The 24,133-nt window shown below is 44.4% G+C and overlaps 1 protein-coding gene across 1 annotated transcript in view; it reads left to right on the top strand.

Moving 5' to 3' along the window:
• Positions 1-1,974: 1,974 nt before the first annotated feature.
• LOC135520026 (plectin-like) overlaps positions 1,975-24,133 on the top strand; it is a 96,295-nt gene continuing 74,136 nt past the window's right edge. Inside the window, 1 exon segment of the mRNA XM_064945333.1 lies at positions 1,975-5,485. Within this exon segment, the coding sequence (XP_064801405.1) occupies positions 2,617-5,485 (2,869 nt within the window). The 5' untranslated portion in view covers positions 1,975-2,616.

The raw sequence follows: 24,133 nt of genomic DNA on the forward strand, positions 1-24,133 counted from the left end.
CTTTTTTAAATTAACGCCTTCGATCTAATTGCATGCAGTTAGTTTTAAGGAGCTGTCTGTAATTCTAAAATATAGACCTAAAGAGTGCTATTACATCAGGTGATTATTTAAGATGGCTTGATTGGTGATTGAACGCTGACTTGCGCCTATTGTATAGTTTGGCTGAGAGCGCAATGCTAACTGTTGCAGACAGCTGTCTGTGAAGTGACAGTGGAGTCAAGCTGCCCTGAACAACATATTTATGGCCCACTGCAGCCCTGAAAGAGGATATAGAGAGAAATAGTAATGGTGTCTTTTTGTAGACACTAACTCCACCATGGTTCCTTGGACAAGGCCTATGGGGAAATTAATGTTTTTTTGTCGGGTTTCTGGATAAACGACAAAAATAAGGTTTGTGGTAAATACAGGAGATCTTATATGTTTTGTTCTATGAGATAATCTTCGACAGCTAATGTCACTTTTTGTGAATTTCTATAGCGTTTACGTAATCCTTAAATGCACAAAGCACATAAAGGGCTTCATAATTTATAAAGGTCAGGTTAACTGACTGATATTATCTCATAGAACAAAACTAAGCCTGTGTTAACCTCAGACCTTATTTTTGCCATTTATCCCAAAACCCCATTCTTTCCCCATTAATTTTCCCCATAGGAATGGCTGAACGAACCAGCAACTCATTTCCGGGTTTTAGGACTACAAGCTGGTGAGCTCTATTTGACTTGCTCTGAACTGGAACACTGTCTTGTATGTCTGTCGCCATGGCGATGAAAAAGAAAACCTTTTTTTGTGGTTGGAAATAGTAGCCTATGGGTTTCCTCATGGCATTCTTTGCGTTGTCGCCACAGGCATTACTCACATACTATCTATCTATCAGTGAGTTTCAGACCCACGTGTTTGTTGTACCTGATAAGTGTGTGAACGGAATATAATTCAGACTAATGAAATGTTCTGCCTCGATCTCTCTTCCCCTAAGGGCACTTTCTAGTTTTCCTCTCTTACACACATGAATGCACTGGAGACTCCCTCTGACACATCGAGGAGAGAGAGAGAGAGAGAGAGAGAGAGAGAGAGAGAGAGAGAGAGAGAGAGAGAGAGAGAGAGAGAGAATTGATCTCGGGGAGGGTAATCTGATATCATGTTCCTGGGTGCTGTGAAAGGTTAGCTATAATGTACAGGCTCTTTATATAGTTGAGTCAGGCAATACAAGCTCACTGGCTATATCAGGGCATAAAGCCTCCATGTGAGCCGTTTGGACAGTGGGAATAGTGGTTCTTACAGCCTGTTGCATCACTTTAATGGGTTACAACATCTTTTTATTTCCTCTTCACCTGGTGCCCTAACAAAACACTGACATGAATAGAGTTGAATGAAATCGATGGTTTGGTTAGTTATATGCGTGCGATCTGGCTATACCTCTTTGGCTTGTGAACAAGATGGATTAGTGAAATAAGTTCAGTCCCATAGGGCTATTTGTGCTTTCCACCCTGACTTGTCTACCTATCAAGTTACAGCATTCTAATTTTAGTCGGTCACATCAAAGCCTCTGTCCATGTCACCATAGATGTGGCTATAGCCTATCTCTCTATTATCTCTCACATGATCTATATGTGTCATACTATATACAAGGAGAAAGTGTGTTTACTCTCTTAGGCATGGGGTCTGGAGACATGCAGTTTTCAGGCAGATCCTCTGTGTGTAGGGCAAAGGTCAGGCAGCCAGTGATACTGGATCTGAAATGTGTAAACCAGGGTGGTTGGGGGGTAACAAGCCTCCCGTAAGTAAATGTCTAGTGTGTCTCTGCAGTGTAGGATGGCATGCCTAAAGGTTGTCTCCCTTTACTGTCGCTAGCCAATCTCTCCTGGTCCAACCCACAGTGTGTGACTGTGAGCACACGTGTCCTGGTGGGCGTCTTCTTTTAGCAACAGCCCTGCATGTGCTCAAGTACTACAGAGGTCTGTTAGTTGCTTCCATTCATTTGACTTTTCTTTCTTTCACTCGCATATCCTAGTCTATTCTCGATTGCGCACGTTTATTCACCCGCTCGTCAGTCATTTTCGGCCTTCTGCCATTGTTTAAGTTTGTTTACTCTGAAGGTTTTTTTTTTCCCATGCCAACTTTTCCTCAACTGTAGAGAGAAGGTAGGAGGAGCCGTTTGGAGCAGTGTGCCTCTCTCTCTCTTTCTCACACACACACACACACACACACACACTCTCTCTCTCTCTCTCTCCTTCTGACACTGCCGCTACATGCGTCAGACCGGAGTCTGTTCACTTCCAAGCAAGTCTGACTAAAGGGTGGAACAGTACTCTTTTGACTTAGTTTTTGGAGTTTTCTTTAAGTTTCCTCTGTTTCCTCGCTCTCAAAGGCAACAAGAAGAGAGTGAAGAAGCAATAAGAGAGAATAAGAGGATTTATTCATACTTTTTGTGATTGGATTGAAAAGCACTTGGCACGCGGTTTTAGCCACTGGACCCTTTCACAGACTGAGAAGTGAGGTCATCCTGAAATTCATTCTCCCTTGGCGGAGTGGCTCCAGCTTTGTTAGTCGTACTTTGAAGGGACATACCCACACACACACACACTCACACACAAATACACACACACACACAGAGCAACAATGGTGGCCGGAATGGTGATGCCCTTGGTGGACTTGAGGGTCATCTACGAGCTCCTGTTTCGCGATGGCGTCATGGTGGCCAAGAAGGACAAGCGGCCCCAGACCAAGCACCCAGAGATCCCCAGCGTGGGAAACCTGCAGGTGATCCGCGCCATGGCCTCCCTCAAGTCCAGGGGCTACTTGAGGGAGACGTTCGCCTGGAGGCACTTCTATTGGTACCTGACCAACGAGGGCATTGTTTACCTGCGCGACTACCTCCGTCTGCCTGCTGAGATCGTCCCCTCTTCCCTGCAAAGGGTTCGCCGTCCAACAGCCACCTTGGCCGTTGCCCAAAGGGCAGCGCGTGGGGTCCAGTCAGTGGACGGCCCCACATCTTATGTCCCCAAACCTGGCAGGGAAGAGAGTCAGGAGGCGATGGCTGAGCGCCAGGTCTACCGACACAGGAGGCTGGACGCAGCTGAGGAGGAAGGCCCCTCAGACCGAACGCCAAGGTTCAGAGGTCGCCCCGTGGCCACCGAGCCGGTCAGACCAAGAGCACCATGGGTATCTGAGGCCCAGGCCCAGCCTCCCCTGAGGAAGGCACAGGGCTTCCACACTGAGGCTTCAATGATGGAGGAAAGCCAGGGGAAGAGGGCATCCACGGTTACCTTCTCTCAGACCACTGAGGCTAGTAGCAGAAAAGCAGTGATGTCCCCCCAGGAGAAGATCATCACTAAGGTCCATGCAGAAAGGCCCCAGGTGTTTCCGGTTCAGAAAAATTCTACTTCAACACATGAATCACAGGTCAGCATCAAGTCAGTCTCCTCCAAAACAGCCCTCCCATTAGCTGTTACTGCAATGACTAGTGCTGCAGTAGCTGGGGCTGCAGCAGTGAAGGTCTCAGCTGAATCCTCTTTCAATGAAGCGGGTGAAGAGAAGCCCAAGAAAGCTGCAGCAGCGACCATCCCTGAGGAGACCCCCAAAGTCTCTGCTGAACCTGTCCCCAGTAAGCCAGCCATCCCAGCACCCCTGCCCCGTACTAAAAAGGTTAAGGAGGAGAAAAAAACAGAAGTGAAGGTAATTCCAGAACCCAAGAAAGCATCAGAAATGACTGTCCCCCAAGAGACCCCAAAGCTCTCAGCCGAACCCACCAAATCATTCAAAGTTGACATCACTGCTCACTTACCAGTGGTCAATGGCAATGTTGTTATTGAGAAGGTTATCGAAACTAAGAAAGTGATGATTGAAGATGGCTCCAAATCAAAGAAGAAAAAAGCAACAGCGAAGGCTGTGATTGCTGAACCACCTGTCACAAAGGTGTCCCCAGAAAAAGGACTGAAGACCCCAGAGGAAGAGACACAGGAGCCTGCCAAACCCCCACCAGCTATGGCATTGTCAATAACGCCCAAGGGACCAGAATCCACGAAAGAAACTAAGGCAGAGGTTCGAAGAGAAACTAAGGCTGAGGTTCGAAGAGAAACTAAGGCTGAGGTTCGAAGAGAAACTAAGGCTGAGGTTCGAAGAGAAACTAAGGCAGAGGTTCGAAGAGAAACTAAGGCTGAGGTTCGAAGAGAAACTAAGGCAGAGGTTCGAAGAGAAACTAAGGCTGAGGTTCAAAAATCAAATGAGGCTGATCGCCAGACCTCCAAACCAGTAGTGGAACAGAGCAACACGAAATCTGTAGTATTACAAGATGCACCCCTTCCCGTTGCAACCCCTCCAGCTGAGCCTCCAATCACTGTCCAAGTGCAGGAGAAGGCTGAGACAACCAATAAAGTGACCTCAGGCTCATCTGGAAAAATATCCCACAGGTCAAAGATGAGTGTCACTAAAGTGGAAATGGTGACAGTGCCGAAGACCATAAAGATGGAGACGACACAGGAAGCCCTCAAACCTGTGGAGATGACTTTTACACTGCCACTGCAACCACCTCAACCTGCCATAGTGCCGGAGGCTAAAGCCCCTATAGAAACAACTGTGGTTGATTCATCAAAGGCAAAAAAAGCTAAAAAGAAAAAGCAGGTTTCTTCCCTAGACCTTGAAACCACAAAACCATTATCCCCACCTGCAGCTGAAACGTTATCAGCAACAGAGGTGCCGCTGACCAGGGCCACCGTCAAGGGTGACCTCCCAAACACCCCCGGGGCAAAAGTAATGGACTGCTGTCCAAAGATGCCTCCGGAAAGAATGTGGTCTGAGGAAACCAGCGTGGCAGCAGCTGTGCAGGCTGGGTCCCCTGCTTTAGACAAAGGGGAGGCGGAGCCTGCCCAGCTCTCTGCTGAAAAAATCAAACGGGAGGACCCGAAACCAAAAACCTCCTCTGCGAGGGAAGCACCCGTTGCAGCCCGAGAGACAGCGTCAGCCAGAGCCGAGGCACGGGCCAGCCTCCACACTGAGCAGGGGGAGCTTCCCAGAGTTGTTGCACAACACTCAGCCGCTCTAGCAGCAGCACAGAGCACAGAGGAGGAGAAGAAGAAAAGTCTATCTGTTCCTCCCAAGGCCTTGGAGAAGGACAAGGAACCCCCACAGGCCCCTGCTACCACTGCAGCCACAGCCCCTCTGCCAGCACAGCCTCACCTGGAGGACACCAGTGACCAGCCTGTAGACGAGGCCAACATGAGGAAGAAGATAGTAGTGGTGGAGGAGGTGATTGAGGTGCAGCACATAAATAGCCCACAGGCAGTGGCTGGAGGAGAGGTTCCTCCTCCTGTTGTACCTGAGATAGCAGGGCAAGAACTGGACTTTGATGTCCTGCACGCACTGGCCATCGAACGGGCTCTCCTGGCCAGGGGAGCGGTGGTCGAGTCCACCCAGAGCACCATCTCCGACGATGACTGGGACCACTCTCTGGACGTACCCGAGGAGAAGACCTTCCCCAACTTCATAGAAGGTTTGCGAGAATTTCTTGTTTCCCCCTATTTACTTCCTGTCCTGTGTGTTTGTTGTGTGATGTCACTGTTGGTGAGGTTTCCTCCCTTGTATGTGCTGTGGGAAATCTTAGGTGGGCGTTGTGGTGATGGCACTACCATGTCTTTTACCATGTGCTATTATGTTCTAGTTGCATAGTGGTATAAACAGTGTTTAGGTTATTATACTTGTTGGTTTATGCATCTTTCCCTTCTGAGCATATCCTTTGAAGTTCAAACGATGGTATTAGTTTGGTCAGCAAGTATCTGTATTATAGTCCCGGGCCTTCGTTTCAGTGTTTTGATTTATATTCTATTATAAAACCAGTTGCGCTTTAAGAATAGTTTCAGTGAGATGATGAATGAGTACAAACCAACTATCATGAAGCTGTGATTTATCTATGAGAGCGCATGCCTCTATAGTAGTTCACACCCTAATGTATATTCATATCCTATCTGTTTCACTGGCAGGGAAGATAACTCAATCCTATACACACCACAAAGTCAAAAATGTGATAGATGTTCATGCATAACAGCATATTGTAGCATACAATGCATGTTGAAATGTGTCTTTTTGCCGTACAAACAGCAGAGCCACCTGACCTTGAGTTTAGACTTAAGCAATGCGGACTTAAGCAATGCACACTCACTGTCTCCCTGCCAGAAATGATTCAGACCTGCAGTAATTCCTGTGGTGTGGCTATGTACAACGCCTAGCTTACTCCCCTCTTGTCTTTTCTCTGTGGAGATGACCTGCGCTATAAAGTGAGGAAGAGAATGAATGAGAGAAGGGGGTGTGGTGCTTTTGAGAATCTCTCTCTCACTCTCTCTGTGTTTTTTGTTGTTGTCAGGAAGGTTGTGTTCTTGGCACTGTGATTTTTGAACGGTGGTCTCCGGTTCCTGCTTTCCCCTCTCGGGTGTGATAATAGTATGCCTTTGTGTGCGTTATCGAACAACAGGCTAGCGATATGGAGCTTGTGAACAGTATGTTATCATACCTGCTGGCAGCTCCCAGCTCTCCACCCCACATTGGCTCACGGAAATTGCTGGAATGTGCGTAAAAATGTTGCTAATGCTATCCCATGTTGTTGGCTTTGACTGAACTAAAAGTATAAATCTCTGTTTCTCTGCTGTTGTTTGTTGTTATTAAAGCAAGATGCACGTTGGTGACAATTTGGTTTTGAGATTTATGGATTGTGGGTTTTGAGATGTATTACGTGGGTGTTGATGAGTATATACTGTATAATATAACCCTTGCACAGAGTGGTGAGAGAGCAGTACACATGGGCGTTGTCTGTGCTGTTGTGTGAGCGACAGAACGGACAGGAAATTGGAATAGTTTGCTCATACCATAGCCATACTATTCTGGGTGTGTTTCCTCGGTGCCGCACGTCACACTGCTTTCTGCAGGTCTCGAGTGAATTAGCAGCGTTGCTCACATGACGGGCAGTGGTCAAGCTGTGTTTGTCATCAGGGGAATGACTCCACTTTCAGCAATTTAAAGTTAGTGTGTGTGAACAGATCACCTAGTCAACAGCGTTTAGAGCGTTTGAGATATGGATCGAATAACAAATCTGGAGGCAAAATCTTCTTCAAAATGTCCAGTGGCATATTGTTATACTGTATGTTAGGGCATTACATTCCATTTGTGTGTTTGTCATCAGTGTGAAATGTAAAGAAATAAGGTTCATTGGTCTTTATGTGAATGTCATGGGATAAAAAAGACTATATAACTGATCTGGCAGTGTGTCATCCTAACCGGAGATAACACCAATGTTTGCTAACTCACTGCTGCCACCTACAGTGGATGATCCATAATAGCCATGTGTATGCGCTCATTACCCCAGAAATACCACTGTAAAAGCGTAGTGTCTTTCTATGTTTTTTTTTTTTAAATTAATATTTGAATGCATGTCATGTGACCAATCATGTAGTTTTATCAATCATACCGTAAGATACGTTAGAAACAGTATCTATGTGAAGGAATACATCTGGCAGTGATTGATAATGACTTCAAATGGAGATGTTTAGCAGACACCACATTGGTACGAGGGTGTCTCTTCATGTCTGAAGATCCTAGAGCATCTAGAATTCATGGTATGCAATCTAATTATATCGCTGTCGGATTTAGTAATACCCTCAGATACACTGCACCTACTTTTATCCTGCTACTGTAACACTGTCTGAGACTCTCAGGACTCATTCAACCTTTTCTTAGACTTGTGTCAATGTGGCTGTTCTGATTTAAAAAGGCAAGCCAGTTAAGAACAAACTCTTATTCACAATGATGGCCTGACCCGGGCGACGCAGGGCTAATTGTTGCACCGCCCATTGGGACTCCCAATCACGGCCGGTTATGATACAGCCTGGAATCGAACCAGGGTCTGTGCCTTAGACCGCTGTGCCACTCGGGAGCTGGCTCAGAGTGACTGGGAGATCTACTGCCTCCATTAAAACAGTTAACTCACTGTAGTCTAAACTATGGAACAAACACACAGATCAATAGAATACGTTCATGTGTGGAAATCAAAACAGGGATCTTTAGATCTTGTCGCTTTAACGCCCTTTATACATCAGGCCAAGCCGACAGTGACTCTTGATCTGGGAAATCCCAGGAAAACACTTACTCTGTGTCTGTGACATTTGCGATCGTGTGTGATGAATGAATAGCACTGCATGTTCAAACAAAAGCTGCAGTGTTTTCGATAAGTGGGGCTGCCTGCTGGCGCCATTCAAAAAATCTGCCCACACGTGGGACACAACAGGCCATTACCCCAACTCATATTTCTGACAGGCCATGTTGTTTTGCTTAGGCTTCTCTCTACTTTGGTTCACGGCATTCCCACATATTTGTGTAATATATGACATTACCAGCAACTCTCAGGATTCTCCTCTGTCCCTTCTCATACTAAATGGCTCACGATTGTGGTGTGGCGTATGTGAGTGTGTGAGCCTAACCTTCCATGAGTGAAAAAACATGGGGGTCGAGCGCTGTTAGCCGTCACGCTATCAGTAGCCCGCGGTGTGACATCGCAGCTATGCGCATATTGAGTACAGTGCAAGCCTGTAAGTCTGGGCTTTGCTGTTGTGCTCAAAACAAGGTTGGCTAGCTCGGCTGCTCCTATGTCTTTCCACTGACACCACCAGGCATGTCTCCTGGGCTGGGACGGCACCTGTGTGTATACAGGCCGGCTGATGAGGAAAACACGCGTCGCTCCATATTTCTGAAATAACGAGATGAAATGAGAGATATGTACTTTGTCTTCTTGGTCAGACGGGTCTGATCCAATTGTAGGAACGTGTATCAAACAATGAAACAATGTAGATAATAGTATAGTGTATCGCTGCAGTATATCGAGGTTGTGTAACATAGTCCTCTCACAGGAGCCTGCAGGGTATTGTCTCCCAGCGTAGGCAGGCAGAGGGGTTGCCATTTGGAGCAGAGCTGGCTCACATGGAGGAAAAAGGCTGCTGGAACAACCAGCGTTAATTATAGTTTGTAATATAATGTAATGAGTGCAGCCTGGCTGGCTCATGTCAGAGTGACTGGGAGAACTACTGCCTCCACATAACAGTTAACTCACTGTAGTCTAAACTATGGAACAAACACACAAATCAATAGCATATGTTCCTATAATGAGTAGTAGGCCAAGATGAGCTGATGTTAGGTATTTCCCATGGTACATATTGGATTTTGGTCCTTGGTCAACAACATACATTAGAAGCTACAGTGCCTTCAGGGAGTATTCACACCCCTTGACTTTTTCTAAATTGTGTTGTGTTACAGCCTGAATTTAAAATAAGATGTTGTGTCACTGGCCTACACATAATGCCCCATAATGTCAAAGTGGAATTATGTTTTTAAAAATGTTTACAAATTAATCCAAAATGAAAACCTGGAATGTCTTACATACATACAATTATCTCTCAGGTCCCTCAGTCGAGCAGTGGATTTCAAACACAGATTCAACCACAAAGACCAGAGAGTTTTTCTAATGTCTCGCAAAGAAGGGCACCTATTGGTTGATGGGTAAAAAGAAAATGCAGACATTGAATAATCCCTTTGAGCATGGTGAAGTTATTAATAACACTTTGGATGGTGGATCAATACACCCAGTCACTACAAAGGTACAGACGTCTTCCTAACTCAGTTGTCGGAGAGGAAGGAAACCACTCAGGGATTTTACCATGAGGACAATGGTGACTTTAAAACAGTTAGAGTTTAATGGCTGTGATAGGAAACTGAGATTGGATCAACAGCATTGTAGTTACTCCATAATACTAACCTAAATTACAGAAGAAAACCTGTACAGAATAGCACTATTCCAAAACATGCATACTGTTTGCAATAAGGCACTAAAGTAAAACTGCAAAAAATGTGGCAAAGAATTTCACTTTTTTCCCTGAATATCAAGCGTTATGTTTGGGGCAAATCCAACACAACATATCACTGAGTACCACTCTTCATATTTTCAAGCATGGGTGGTGGCTGCATCATGTTATGGTTATGCTTGTCATCGGCAAGGAATATGGTGTTTTTAGGATAATGACAAATGGAATTGAGCTAACCACCGGCAAAATCCTAGAAGAAAACCTGGTACAGTCTGCTTTCCAATAGACACTGGGAGACACATTCACCTTCCATCAGGACATTAACCTAAAACACAAGGCCAAATCTACATTGGAGTTGCTTACCAAGACAACATTGAATGTTTTTGAGTGGCGTAGTCTCAGTTTTGACTTAAATCGGCTTGAAAATCTATGGCAAGACATGAAAATGGCTGTCTCGCAATGGTCAACAACCAACTTGACAGAGTTTGAAGATTTAAAAAAATAATAATGTGCAAATATTGTACAATCCAGGTGTGCAAGGCTCTTAGAGACATACCCAGAAAGACTCACAGTTGTAATCACTGCCAAAGGTGAGTCTAACAAAGGTGAGTCTAACAGGGGTGTGAATACGTATGTAAATAAGATATATCTGTATTCCATTTTCAATATATTTTGGAAAATATATACAAACATCTTTTCACTTTGTCATTATGGGGTGTTGTGTGTAGATGGGTGAGAAATCAATGTTGAATTGAGGCTGTAACACAACACACATGTTGAATACTGTAAGTGAAGGGGTATGAATAATCTCTGAAGGCACCGTATGTGGCTCAGGTATGACTACCCTCCCCTGGGTGTTGAGAGGAGGGAAGGGAATGGATTCTAAAAAGTCAATGTTGATTTTGTGACGTGTACACACACATGCACACATGCACGCTCACACATACAAAGCCACCTCCCACAACACCCACCCATATACAAAATACTATAGGGCTTCTCTACTCTTTTCAACAGTCTCAGAAACATCTGACTTTCAACACGAACCTCCCGAATTGTAACAGTATGTTTTTCAGCAGCTACACGCCTGACGTTCTCCGAGTCGAGATGGAACATTAACTAGAGCAGAGAGGGACTCTATGGTTTAGAGAGAATTAGCTGAGCTTTCTCCACTAGATATATAGAACATGTACATGTACATATACATATGTACAGAACATATATATATGGGGCCCCTTTATGGCTTGGTCGAAAATGGGCGTGGACTTATGGTCAGTTAAATGGGACAATTATGTGTTTTTAAATGTTGTGCCTTTCTTGGACTTTGTTCTTGTATTTGTTATGGCCAGTCTTTCTGTTGAAAAAATATTTTTTTTTTCAACAGAAAGACTGGCCATAACAAATACAAAGAAAAAAAAAATGTAATAAAAAAAGGTTTAAGGGAGATAAATATGGCACTATTTCTCAGTTCTTCAATGTTCAAAGCCTTTTTAGGCACTTTTCTGGCACTTTTCATCACTCCAGAAATGTGAGTGATGTGTGTATGGATACCACAAGGGTGAACTATAGGGGTGAACTATCTATCTGTTGACATATAGAAATGCCAACAGGAAGTCCGTCACCGGCCTTCTAGCCATCGCCGATCCACTTTTCATTTTCCATTTGTTTTGTCTTTGTTTTACACGCCTGGTTTCAATTCCCCGTTTGCGTGTTCACTATTTAACCCTGAGTTTTCCCCATGGTTTTTGTGCGTGTTTGTTTATTGTAAGTTCGGTCCGATGCTTGTGGGCTTGGTGCTACTTCATGTATTTTGTCATTCTGAGTAAAGTTCCTTGTGTTACTCATCTCTGCTGTCCTGCACCTGTCTCCTCTGCACCAGCTACACCCAGATCCTTACAAAGTCATGTCTATGGACTACTCTGAGCCTCCAAGGGGTGTCGTAGTATAGCTCTGTTACAGAAATGACTGCACCTCTTTATTGGTTCATTTGGTGGAAATATTCCATGTCAATCTTACTAGGAACTGTGTTTGGGCCATAGATAATCCTATTAGGACATCAGTTCCTAGCAGACAAAATATTGAAATCTTCAATCTCTGTAACTGATTTTCAGTTTCACAGAGCTCCAAATGACTAAGCCTTGTTAACGTTGAACACATAATACTGAGTTTAAAAAGGCCTATTTCATCCTCAAACATAGGGGACCAAAGAAAAATGGTCTCAGAAAGTAGGTATGGTATTGTTGCGAATGGAACATACATTGTCAGTACTGTAATTCACCATGCCACAAGCACACTTCGATACATAGCCACCAATTGAAAAGAAATGCTATATTTAGCTAACGTTATACATTGCAGGGGTCCCCAAAGCAACAGTGGATCATTAGTTCGAGAGGCTTGGAGATTAGGTCATGCCAATCTATCTCTCACGAAATAGGAGTGTTTTCACTGGCATTTATACAGTTAAGTTTGACATTCCAAAGAAGACCACCAAGCCAGCCTGAGCCAGATTAGTTCCAGTTCTGGATATGAGAATTCAGATTTATGTTAGAGTACATTGTAATTGACACGGTGCTTAATTGAGAACCACATGTCCTGCTTCACCTGTTGATTCTTCACTTGTGTCTTCATGCCACATGGATGATAGGCTTTTGACAGAAAGCTCAACTGACCGTAGTGGTATTAGATGATGGCTATATAGTAGGCTATTTGATGACAGTATTAGCTGAAGGACTTACTTCGTGTATGTAGGTACAGTATGTGCTCAGGCAAACTGTATACGTCATCAGATTCCTCTTAAATGGGTCAGGTCTCTTTCCTGGCCTGGCTGAAACCTGTGACATAATCTCACTGAATAAAGATCTCATCTGAGAAGGGAAGTAGCCTGGCGTAGTGGCTACTGCAGCAAAAAAGATGGCCGCCAGGGTGGTTCCATCAGCTTCTAAACTGTGATGGTGTGATCATCTGTCCCTGTCTGGTATTTATAGCCCAACAGTAAGCTTCAACATCGCCCCTTGCCTCCCCCTCCACTCCTTCCCCCTCCACGCCCCCCCCCCTGGCCCTGTCGGTTCCCCCTTGCCCCCCTTCTAATTGTGAGGCCACTAGAGAACAGGCTGACAAATCCTAGCAGCAGGCACGGGGCTGTCAAAATTAAGAAGGTGGAGAAACAGGCAGCGGAGAGCAAACAAACAGGAGTCCTCCTCTTTCCCCTCATTTCCCTGATTCGGCTCTCTCTGTTCCTCCTACTTCCTCTTCCTCTCTCTTTTCCTGACAACATAGATGAAGATCATACCTGGTAGGTCAACCGACTGGGGTGACTGTTGTTGGGGTCGATGTCCATCTGTCTCTCTGTCGGCTGTCCTACTGTGTGTTTTTGGCAAACGCGGTGTGTGAAATGTTGTTGTGTTGCTGAGAGGGGGAACGCACATCCGTACTACACACAGACGCACATTCACCACACACACACGCACACACTCACGGCCGCTTAACCGCAACCTTCAGCTACCGAAGTACGGATTTTATTCCATATTTAAACCTGTTGGCACTATGGAAGACTTCAATTGTGAATCATGTCTGCTGACTGTTTAAAAAAAAAAGGAAAACAGAAGCCACCCGAAGGGGACTGTCTGGTCCTCTGAGTTGGACAGACGTGAGTCCAGAAAAAGAGTGTTGTGACTGGCTAGAATGATAGTGTTGCTCCATTTGAAACTCCTCTGTGTCTGTTTGGGCTATCTATTTTCGTGTCTTGCACAAGCCTTGCTCAAGCCACCAGTGTCGCCAGGCCATTTGGGATTGTTGTTGTTGTATGTAAGCAAGTGGTCTATCTGTTTCTTTCGTAGAGATTTAGAAGGCAGGATTATTTGATGACTCTTTAAATTGCCTGCGCTTAGTTCACTCTTATTCTCGAAGGACATTATTTTTGCAAGATGGAGGTGATACTGTACATGGGGCGTTTGTGAAGGCGTGATTGATGGGCTAGTATGGTAAACATGCCGTTGTTAGATGTTGAAATCACAGCGAGACCTTTACCCTGGGATGACTGGCCTTACTTGTGATTACCATTCTTCCAATCGGGCTGTGCTTTTCCAATCATTTGACAGGACCTACTTAGATAACGCTTTTCTGTAATTAACCTGACAAAGGGATTTGACAGGACCTACTTAGATAACGCTTCCAGACCAGCCAGTCCCTCTGTAATTAACCTGACAAAGGGATTTGACAGGACCTACTTAGATAACGCTTCCAGACCAGCCAGTCCCTCTGTAATTAACCTGACAAAGGGATTTGACAGGACCTACTTAGATAACGCTTCCAGACCAGCCAGTCCCTCTGTAATTAACCTGACAAAGGGATTTGACAGGACCTACTTAGATAACGCTTCCAGACCAGCCAGTCCCTCTGTAATTAACCTGACAAAGGGATTTGACAGGACCTACTTAGATAACGCTTCCAGACCAGCCAGGACCTACTTAGATAACCTTCCAGTCCCAGTCTGTAATTAAACAAAGGGATTTTAACCTGACAAAGGGATTTGACAGGACCTACTTAGATAACGCTTCCAGACCAGCCAGTCCCTCTGTAATTAACCTGACAAAGGGATTTGACAGGACCTACTTAGATAACGCTTCCAGACCAGCCAGTCCCTCTGTAAGGGATTTGCATCACCTACTTCCTTGCGAAATATTGTAGAACTAAATCCTTGTTCAGTTGAACTACGATGTACTGTATGTGTAGAGGTTGGAAAAGAGGGGGGTGGCATTCATTGGGGAACATATGGGAGTGATTAGGCTGCAGTGAGAGAGAGAAAAGGGGAACAAAATTAACATTGATACTCTAGGATGGAATCAGTCAGGGAGGGGGTTCAATTCAACCTGGTAAGAACACAATACTCTCAATGTAAACGTCCACCTACTGTTAACATTTACTTAAATTATTACCATATTATCAGATTGTTTCAAGAGGGACAATAGGATTTTGACATCATTTTACAGTGGTAGTTTTTTTTAAACTGTTCATTCATTTGAAGTCTATCTTGCCTTTTTTGACAGAATGTGTGTGTGTCTGTACGTTTAATGAACAGAGTCTAGTTAAATGCCCAGTGTGACTAGATCCACTTTAGCTTAGACAGCCCTTTGCAGTGAAAGCAGACACTGTAAACACAGAGAGTGCGCTGGTTATTACAGAACAGACACATACATTATAGGAACATACGTTCAGAATGTAGAGATAGGAAGAAAAGAGAAAGAGAGAGAGAGTGTGTTGTAAACAGAGAGAAGCCTAGATGAGGGACAGAAGAAGTGTTGAGGGCGTAGCAGCGAGTGAGAGAAAGCTAGGGGTTCACTGTGTTGGCCAGGAAAGGTTGAAACTGCCTGTCATTATTTTTTAAACCACACTCCCACCTTCTCTTCTCCTCTGGCACACCCACACAGCCCCACTCCCCTCCCACTCCATGCCCTACCACCTGTCTGTCAGTGCTGCCAAAGTTGTCCTGGGCTTATCTCTGTCCTATTGCTGGCTGTGGCGAGTCCCCCAGGACCCATGTACCCTGCCCTGGTGGTTTTGGGGCACATAGTGACCCTGATCGCAGTCTGGCGATTGACGAGACTGAAGAGGCAAGGTAAGAGAACTTCAGGAGATAGGGAGAAAAGGGGAAAGAGTTTTTCAGTCGTAGTCTCCCACTAAGAAGACACACTAACCTTAAGTAAAGGAGCGTCAAAGTCATAGAGTAGCTGGCTGTACCATTCAGTAGGTCTCCTGTTTCCTCTACTTCTCTCTCTCACCAGCCCTCTCTCTTCCTACAGTAAACTCTCTGTCTCTCTCTCGTTTTTGCTTTACTCTCTTCAGCCCTCTTGTGTTGGAAGTTAACCCTCTAAATGCTGGCTACTATCCTAGTCATGTTAGCAGTCGTGGCATGTGGTAAGAGAGGCGTTGGGGGTGGGGGTGGGGGGGTGGGGGGGGGGTTACCTGATCTGTTAATATCACGCTTGTTGTTATTCTTTGGATCTGAATCAGTGTCCAAGGTTTGCAAGGTCATTACTTATATCACCAATATATGAATTGCAAATCTATCAAGCCTCTCTGAATAAATAGCAGCTACAGTATTTACAATATTATATTATTATCACATTTTCATCTTGGCGTTAGCACAGGACAGGCCGTTTATCCGTTAGATTATGATTGAAATTAATATGAGGGTCATAAGTGCCTTCCAGTACTTCCAACATTGATTTGATTTGCTGTGATTGAATCGGCTTACAACATGCTAATTTCGGCCTGCATGCTTACACCAGCTTCACCTTTATGAAAAGGTTGCGTGTTAAGGCGGTCACTTTCATGCTTGACCTCTGTGTTCGGAGGGCATAACCCGTGGCAAGCCGTGAAGGTTGCGGGGTCTTTCCGTGCTGATAGCACGTCAGCACCCGGTACGTGATTGAAGTGACCTTACTGCAGCAGCAAAGGGCTTAGCTCTCATTACACAGTAAGTGCATGGTAACATGGGAAGCCCATCACCTTGTAGGAATGCAGCGGGAGGAAGTAAAAGGGTTAAGTAGCTGGGGGAATGCAGCGGGAGGAAGTAAAAGGGTTAAGTAGCTGGGGGAATGCAGCGGGAGGAAGTAAAAGGGTTAAGTAGCTGGGGGAATGCAGCGGGAGGAAGTAAAAGGGTTAAGTAGCTGGGGGAATGCAGCGGGAGGAAGTAAAAGGGTTAAGTAGCTGGGGGAATGCAGTGGGAGGAAGTAAAAGGGTTAAGTAGCTGGGGGAATGCAGCGGGAGGAAGTAAAAGGGTTAAGTAGCTGGGGGAATGCAGCGGGAGGAAGTAAAAGGGTTAAATAGCTGGGGGAATGCAGCGGGAGGAAGTAAAAGGGTTAAGTAGCTGGGGAATGCAGCGGGAGGAAGTTGGGGTAAAAGTGTTAAATAGCTGGGGAATGCAGTGGGAGGAAGTAAAAGGGTTAAGTAGCTGGGGAATGCAGCGGGAGGAAGTAAAAGTGTTAAGTAGCTGGGGGAATGCAGCGGGAGGAAGGAAAAGGGTTAAGTAGCTTGGTGAATGCAGCGGGAGGAAGTAAAAGGGTTAAGTAGCTGGGGAATGCAGCGGGAGGAAGTAAAAGGGTTAAGTAGCTGGGGGAATGCAGCGGGAGGAAGTCTAATCAGAGTCAGTAAAAGGGTTAAGTACATGTGGGAACTTTTGGTGATTGATGCTCTTCCTGTGCAGTGACAGTGACCAGGTGGTATCAAGGGTATCTGCTCTCCAACTGTCCTCTGTCACTGTACGCGGCCTGCATGATGACAGGTCTGTCCCCCAACCCAACTCAATGGCTCCTTAGGTTAATCCCATCCTTAATATGCAGAGTGATGATGAGAGTAGTGAGGATCACATACCTTTACCCACGGTATATTGGCTATATATCACAAACCCAAGAGGAGGCTTATTGCTATTTAACTGGTTACCAACGTAAAACTGAAGATTTGGTCGTACCTACGGTATGCTGTCTGATATACCATGGCTTTCAGCCAATCAGAATTCATGGCTCAAACCACCCAGTTTATAATAGCAGGTATATAATACAGTGGCCAATTCCCCTGCTTCTGTATTGGATAGGTAGTTTGGCTCTGTTGTACTGGGTCACATTAATTTGGCACCAAACGGACTGAAACAGGTAATGAATACGATCCAACTGGAACGGGAAGAGGCTATCATTTGCTGACCTGACCTAGTTGAAGTTTAATTTTAAAGTTAAAGTTTAAAGTACAGTGAAATGCCCAACCTGCAAGCTCCACCCAACAGTGCAGCAATCAACATAAAAATATCACAACCAATAATAAAAAAATCAAATATTGGTTGTGATATTTTCATGTTGATTGCTGCACTGTTAGGTGGAGCTTGCAGGTTGGGCATATATATATATATATATATATATATATATATATATATATATATATATAAGAGGAAGAAAAAAAGAGAGAGGAAGAGAGGAAGCTATATACATGGTCAGTGTCATTGTAAGTGGGAGTGGCTAAGTAAAACTATTAAAACTCTCTTTCACGTACAAGGTGCATCACCTTTCGTTCTCTCTGAACTTTAACCTTTCCATTTGTGTTTGTTTACCATCGCCCCAGGCAACCATACCTAGCAAATCCTTCCTTCAGGGGTCATGCAAATATTTAAACTGTTGTTCATGTAAGTTTTACGTTTGTTTGAAGGATTTTTCTTTCTTTCTACACCTATTATGCATAGTGTGTATCTAGTAGGTGTGTGATATTCAAAGGCTGGTTAGTTTTGAGAGGGTGTTTCCCAGACAGTTGAAAGTGTTGGAAGTGTTTTGCATAATTGGTACATACTGACTACATCAGTCTAGTTCTCAGGCAGAACATGTTTACAGGTGGTTTACAGATTAATCCAGGCTTATGGCAATCCTTTCTCATGTAGATAGATATAGAGGTTGCAAATACAACAAAGATAATCCAATCAAATCAAATGTTATTTGTGTTCAGCAGAGGTTATTGTGGTCTGTTGCGAAATGCTTGTCTCTAGCTCCAACAGTGCAGTAATATCTAACAAGCAATATCTACCCATTTCACAACAATAGACACAATACACAGAAATCTAAAGTAAAGGAATGGAATTAAGAATATATACATTTTGGGACGAGTAACATCAGAGTGGCATAGACTAAGATGCAGTAGAATAGAATATAATACAGTATATACATATGAGATGAGTAATGCAAAATATGTAAACATTATTAAAGTGACTAGTGTTCCATTATTAAAGTGGCCGGTTATTTCAAGTCTATGTATATAGGGCAGCAGCCTCTAATGTACTAATGATGGCTTTTTAACAGTCTGATGACCTTGCAATAGAAGCTGTTTTTCAGTCTCTCGGTCCCAGCTTTGATGCACCTGTACTGACCTTGCCTTCTGGATGATAGCAGGGTGAACAGGCAGTGGCCCGGGTGGTTGTTGTCCGTGATGATTTTTTTGGCCTTCCTGTGACATCAAGTTCTGTAGGTGTCCTGGAGAGCAGGTAGTTTGCTGTTTATGCGTTGGGCACCCTCTGGAGAGCCCTGCGGTTGTGGGTGGTGCAGTTGCCGTACCAGGCGATGATACAGCATGACAGGTTGCCATCAATTGTGCGTCTGTAAAAGTTTGAGGGTTTTAGGTGCCAAGCCAACTTTCTTCATCCTCCTGAGTTTGAAGAGGTGCTGTTCTTCACCACACTGTCTGTGTGGGTGGACCATTTCAGTTTGTCAGTGATGTGTATGCCGAGGAACTTGAAGCTTTCCACCAAACCCTCTGCGGTCCCGTCGATGTGGATACGGGGTGCTCCCTCTGCTTTTTCCATGATCAGCTCCTTTTGTTTTGCTGACATTGAGTGAGAGGTTATTTTCCTGTCACCACACACCCAGGGCTCTCACCTCCTCTCTGTAGGCTGTCTTGTCATTGTTGGTAATCAGGCCTACTACTGTTATCACTGCAAACTTGATGATTGAGTTGGAGGCGTGCGTGGCCACGCAGTCATGGGTGAACAGGGAGTACAGGAGGGGGCTGAGCACGCACCCTTGTGGGGCCCCAGTGTTGCGGATCAGCGAAGTGGAGGTGTTGTTTCCTACCTTCACCACCTGTGGGCGGCCCGTCAGGATGTCCAGGACCCTGTTGCACAGGGCGGGGTTCAGATCCAGTGACTCAAGCTTAATGATGAGCTTGAAGGGTACTATGGTGTTGAATGCTGAGCTACAGTCAATGAACATAATTCTTACATATGTATTCCTTTTGTCCAGATGGGCTAGTGCAGTGCGATGGCGATTGCATAGTCTGTGGATCTATTGGGGCGGTAGGCAAATTGAAGTGGGTCTAGGGTGTCAGGCAAGGTGGAGGTCCTTGACTAGTTTCTCAAAGCACTTCATGATGACAGAAGTTGAGTGCTACGGGGTGATAGTTCAGTTACCTTTGCTTTCTTGGGTACAGGAACAATGGTGGACATCTTGAAGCAATTGGGGACAGCAGACTGGGATAGGGAGAGATTGAAGCATGCTCTGAGCCGGCAGCCTTGCGAGGGTTAACACGCTTAAACCGTGGGCCGTGTCGGTTGCACTGTATTATCCTCAAAGCGAGCGATGAAGGTATTAAGCTTGTTCGGAAGCAAGATGTCAGTGTCTCCGACGTGGCTGGTTTTCCCTTTGTAGTCCGTGATTGTCTGTAGACCCTGCCACATACGTCTCGTGTCTGAGCCGTTGAATTGCAACTCCACTTTGTCTCTCTACTAACGTTTTTCCTGTTTGATTGCCTTATGGAGGGAATGCCATGGTTAAATGTGATTCTTTGCGCTTTCAGTTTGCGCAAATGCTGCCATCTATCCACGATTTCTGGTTAGGGTAGGTTTTAATAGCCACAGTGGGTACAACATCTGCTATACACTTCCTGATAAACGCAGTCATCGTATCAGCGTATTTGTCAATGTTTTTCTCGCAGGCTACCCGGAACATATCCCAGTCTGTGCGATCAAAACAATCTTGAAATGTGGATTCCGATTGGTAAGACCAGCGTTGAATAGTTCTGTTTGAGTTTCTGCATATAGGAAAGGAGGAGCAAAATGGAGTCGTGATCAGATTTGCCGAAGGGAGGGCGGGGGAGGGCCTTGTAGTCATCCCTGAAGTTGGAGCAGTGGTCAAGTGTTTTAGCAGCGTGAGTACGGTTGTCAGTATGTTGATAGAACTTCGGCAGTGTTTTCCTCAAATTTGCTTTGTTAAAATTCCCAGCTACAATAAATATGGCCTCAGGATATATGAGTTTGCATAAAGTCCAGTCAAGTGGTATCGGCTTGATGGGGAATATACACGGCTGTGACTATAACCGAAGAGAATTCTCTTGGGAGGTAATACGATCGGCATTTGATTGTGAGATATTCTCAGTCGGGTGAACAAAAGGACTTGAGTTCCTGTATGTTATCACAATCACACCTTGAGTAGTTAATCTTGAAACATACACCCCCACCCTTCTTCTTTCCAGAGAGATATTTATTCCGGTCTGAGCAATGAACTGAGAAGCCAACTGGCTGTACGGACTCAGACAGTATATCCCGAGAGAGCCATGTCTCCGTGAAACAGAGTACGTACCAATCCCTGATGTCTCTCTGGAAGGAAATCCTCGCCCTGAGCTCGTCAACTATTATCCAGCGACTGAACATTAGCGAGTAATATACTCGGAAGTGGTGGGTGGTGTGCACGCCTCCTGAGTCGGACTAGAAGTCCTTTCTAGTTCTTCTCAGCTGTATGTAGTAATAATGTAAGAAATAACACATTAAAAAAATATATACGGAAAAGTTGCCTAGGAACTAGAAGGCACGGCTGCCCTACATGTCGGCGCCATCTGCCCTATCTGTCACCCTACTTTTACAGTAACTCAAGAGTTGCTACATTTTTATTAGAATGGATATTTTCTTACATTTGTACACACAAAAATCATTATCTGTTGTCTAAGAGATGACACAAACACTCATAATTCTGTAGTAGGCTGATGCTATAAAAGGACTGGGGTGATTGGCTTGGCACCGAGTCTCTGGTGTGGAGGAAAGCTCCACAGTGTTTCCTGGAAACAATCACAACTCCCACATCTACTCTGGAGGCTGCTACTGACATTCCGGCCGGGAGGGAGGGAGTGATTCAATTTGATTCACTTGTGTGCTTTTTATCATTCCAGGAACCATGAGTGTGTACGAAATAACACATATCCCCCTAACACCAACACTCTGCCTGTAAAGCTGTGTTGGTGTGGAACGGTATTCATAACAAAGTTCCAGAATTTCAAGATAAACAGTGGACATATGCAACATGTGCAACAGGGGACACATGGGGAGCAGAGTTATAAATCAGACATGTAGTTTGGTTCAGATTGTTGCCTTTGGATGCTGTTCAGTGTCCTCTGAGAGGAGGGGAGAGGGCAGAGCAATTGACCCTGCCAAAACACAGAGGAACAACGTACAGACCTCATGTGGACCTCATGAGTCCCAGTCATTGAGGCTGTATTTATGTGTTGCTCTGGGACCATGGAAACACATCCGGTCCTAGGCTAAGAGTTTATTTATACCTCACTGCCCTCATCAGGGGATTTCTCAACAGCACACCCTAGTTAGTATACATAAGCATCATACTGTATATCCCGAGAATTTCTTTCTAAGTGATATTTAATCTAGGGCACCTAAACCCTTATCAAAGCTATGGGACTTCCCACTGAAGAATACCGGTTACCCCCAGTGGACAAGCTCCTGTTGAAGGCTGAAAGACCTAAACACACAAGACAACTGTTCACCTGCAACAAGGTGCAAGATCCCATACAAGATTATGCAAGCGGTTCATAGGACTCCTATTTTATGTTATAAATTAAAGCAGAATTCTCTGACACCTGTTGTAAGTATAAGAAGGTAAAAGGCACTCATGGCCATCTTTTTTCGGACTTGCCCATGAATTAGAATTTTCGGGGAAAATTTCAAAACGAAGCTGTGGAGCATGTTCATATGTCCTATAAGAATGGACCCGTGGCTATTTGGACTAGGTTCCGTCGGGAATAGGCCCTCACTTACCTTAGCACAGCTCAATCTTCTTCAGAAATGACTCTTTGTGGCCTGCAACTGCATTTTCCTTAACCGGATGAAAGACGAGCCACCAACAATAATTCAGGGGTACTGTGAGATCTTTAAAGTGTGAAAATGAGTGCTATATTTAGGAACAAGGAAGGTGATTTCTATACAATATGGGACCCCTTTTTACTATCCCTTCCCCCTAATCTTCCCAGATACCTGAAGACGTGTCAATGTAAAAATTATATGAATTTATTGGTCAACTGGACCCTGGTCTCTTTCTTGTATAAAATGAATATCTTGTTGTATAGGCCTCTATACTCTTTTAGGGGTACTTTACACACTACATTCACAAAGTATTCAAACCCATGGGCTTATTCCACATTTGTTGTGTTACAGCCTGAATTCAAAATGGATTCATGTTTTCTTTTTTCTCAAACCTATCTACACACAACACCCCATAATGATACAGTTAAAAAAATGTTTTTAGACATTTTTACAGATGTATTGAAAATGAATATCTCATTTACATAAGTATTCACACCCCTGAGTCAATACCATGTTATAATCATCTTGGCAGTGATTACAGCTGTGAGTATTTCTGGGTAAGTCTCTAAGAGATTTGCACATCGGGATTGTTTCACATTTGCCCGTCTATTATTTTCAAAATTCTTCAAGCTCTGTCAAATTGGTTGTTGATCATTGCTTGACAACCATTTTCAAGTCTTGCTATAGATTTTCAAGCCGATTTAAGCCAAAACTGTAACTCGGCCATACAGGAACATCCACTGTCTTCTTGTTAAGCAGCTCCAGTGTAGATTTGGCCTTGTGTTTTAGGTTATTGTCCTGCTGAAATGTGAATTAATCTCCCAGTGTCTGTTAGAAAGCAGACTGAACCAGGTTGTCCTCTAGGTTTTTGCCTGTGCTTAGGGCAATTCCTTTTCTTTTTTATCCTGAAAAACTTCCTAGTCCTTAATGATGACAAGCATATTCATAACATGATGCAGCCACCACTATGCTTGAAAATACAGAGTGGACTCAGTAATGTGTTGTATTGAATTTGCCCCAAAGATAACATTTTGTATTTTTGCCGCACTTTTTGCATTATTACTTTAGTGCCTTGTTGCAAACGGGATTTATGTTTCTGTACAGAATTCCTTATTTTCACTCTGTCAAATGTTGATCCATCCTCAGTTTTCTGCTATCACAGCCATTAAACTCTGTCACTGTTTTAATGTCACCATTGGCCTCGTGGTGAAATCCCTGAGCGGTTTGATTCCTCTCCAGGATACTGAGTTAAGAAGGACGTCTGTATCTTTGTAGTGACTGGGTGTATTGATCCAACATCCAAAGTGTTATTAGTAACTTCACCATGCTCAAAGGGATATTCAATGTCTGCATATAATTTATTTTTTACACATCTACCAATGGGTGCCCTTCTTTGCGAGGCATTGGAAAATCATACTTTTATCTCTCCTCAGGGCACATTCCTAAACCTTCCCAAACCTCTCCGCTTCCCTCAATACTCATCAGCAGTAAACGCTTGTGATTTTTCTGTGTATACACGTTAGAATGGGATAAACCAGTGACTTCAGTGACTTTGAGTGTGGTGTGATTGTCGGTGCCAGGCACGCCAGATCCAGTGTCTCAGAAACGGCCGCACTCCTGTACTTTTCACGCGAGAAGGATGCGACATCCAGTCAGTGGTAGTCCTGTGGTCGAAAACAGCTCGTTGATT

This window comes from Oncorhynchus masou, chromosome 29 (genome assembly GCF_036934945.1).
Source record: "Oncorhynchus masou masou isolate Uvic2021 chromosome 29, UVic_Omas_1.1, whole genome shotgun sequence".
Taxonomy (NCBI): Eukaryota; Metazoa; Chordata; class Actinopteri; order Salmoniformes; family Salmonidae; genus Oncorhynchus; species Oncorhynchus masou.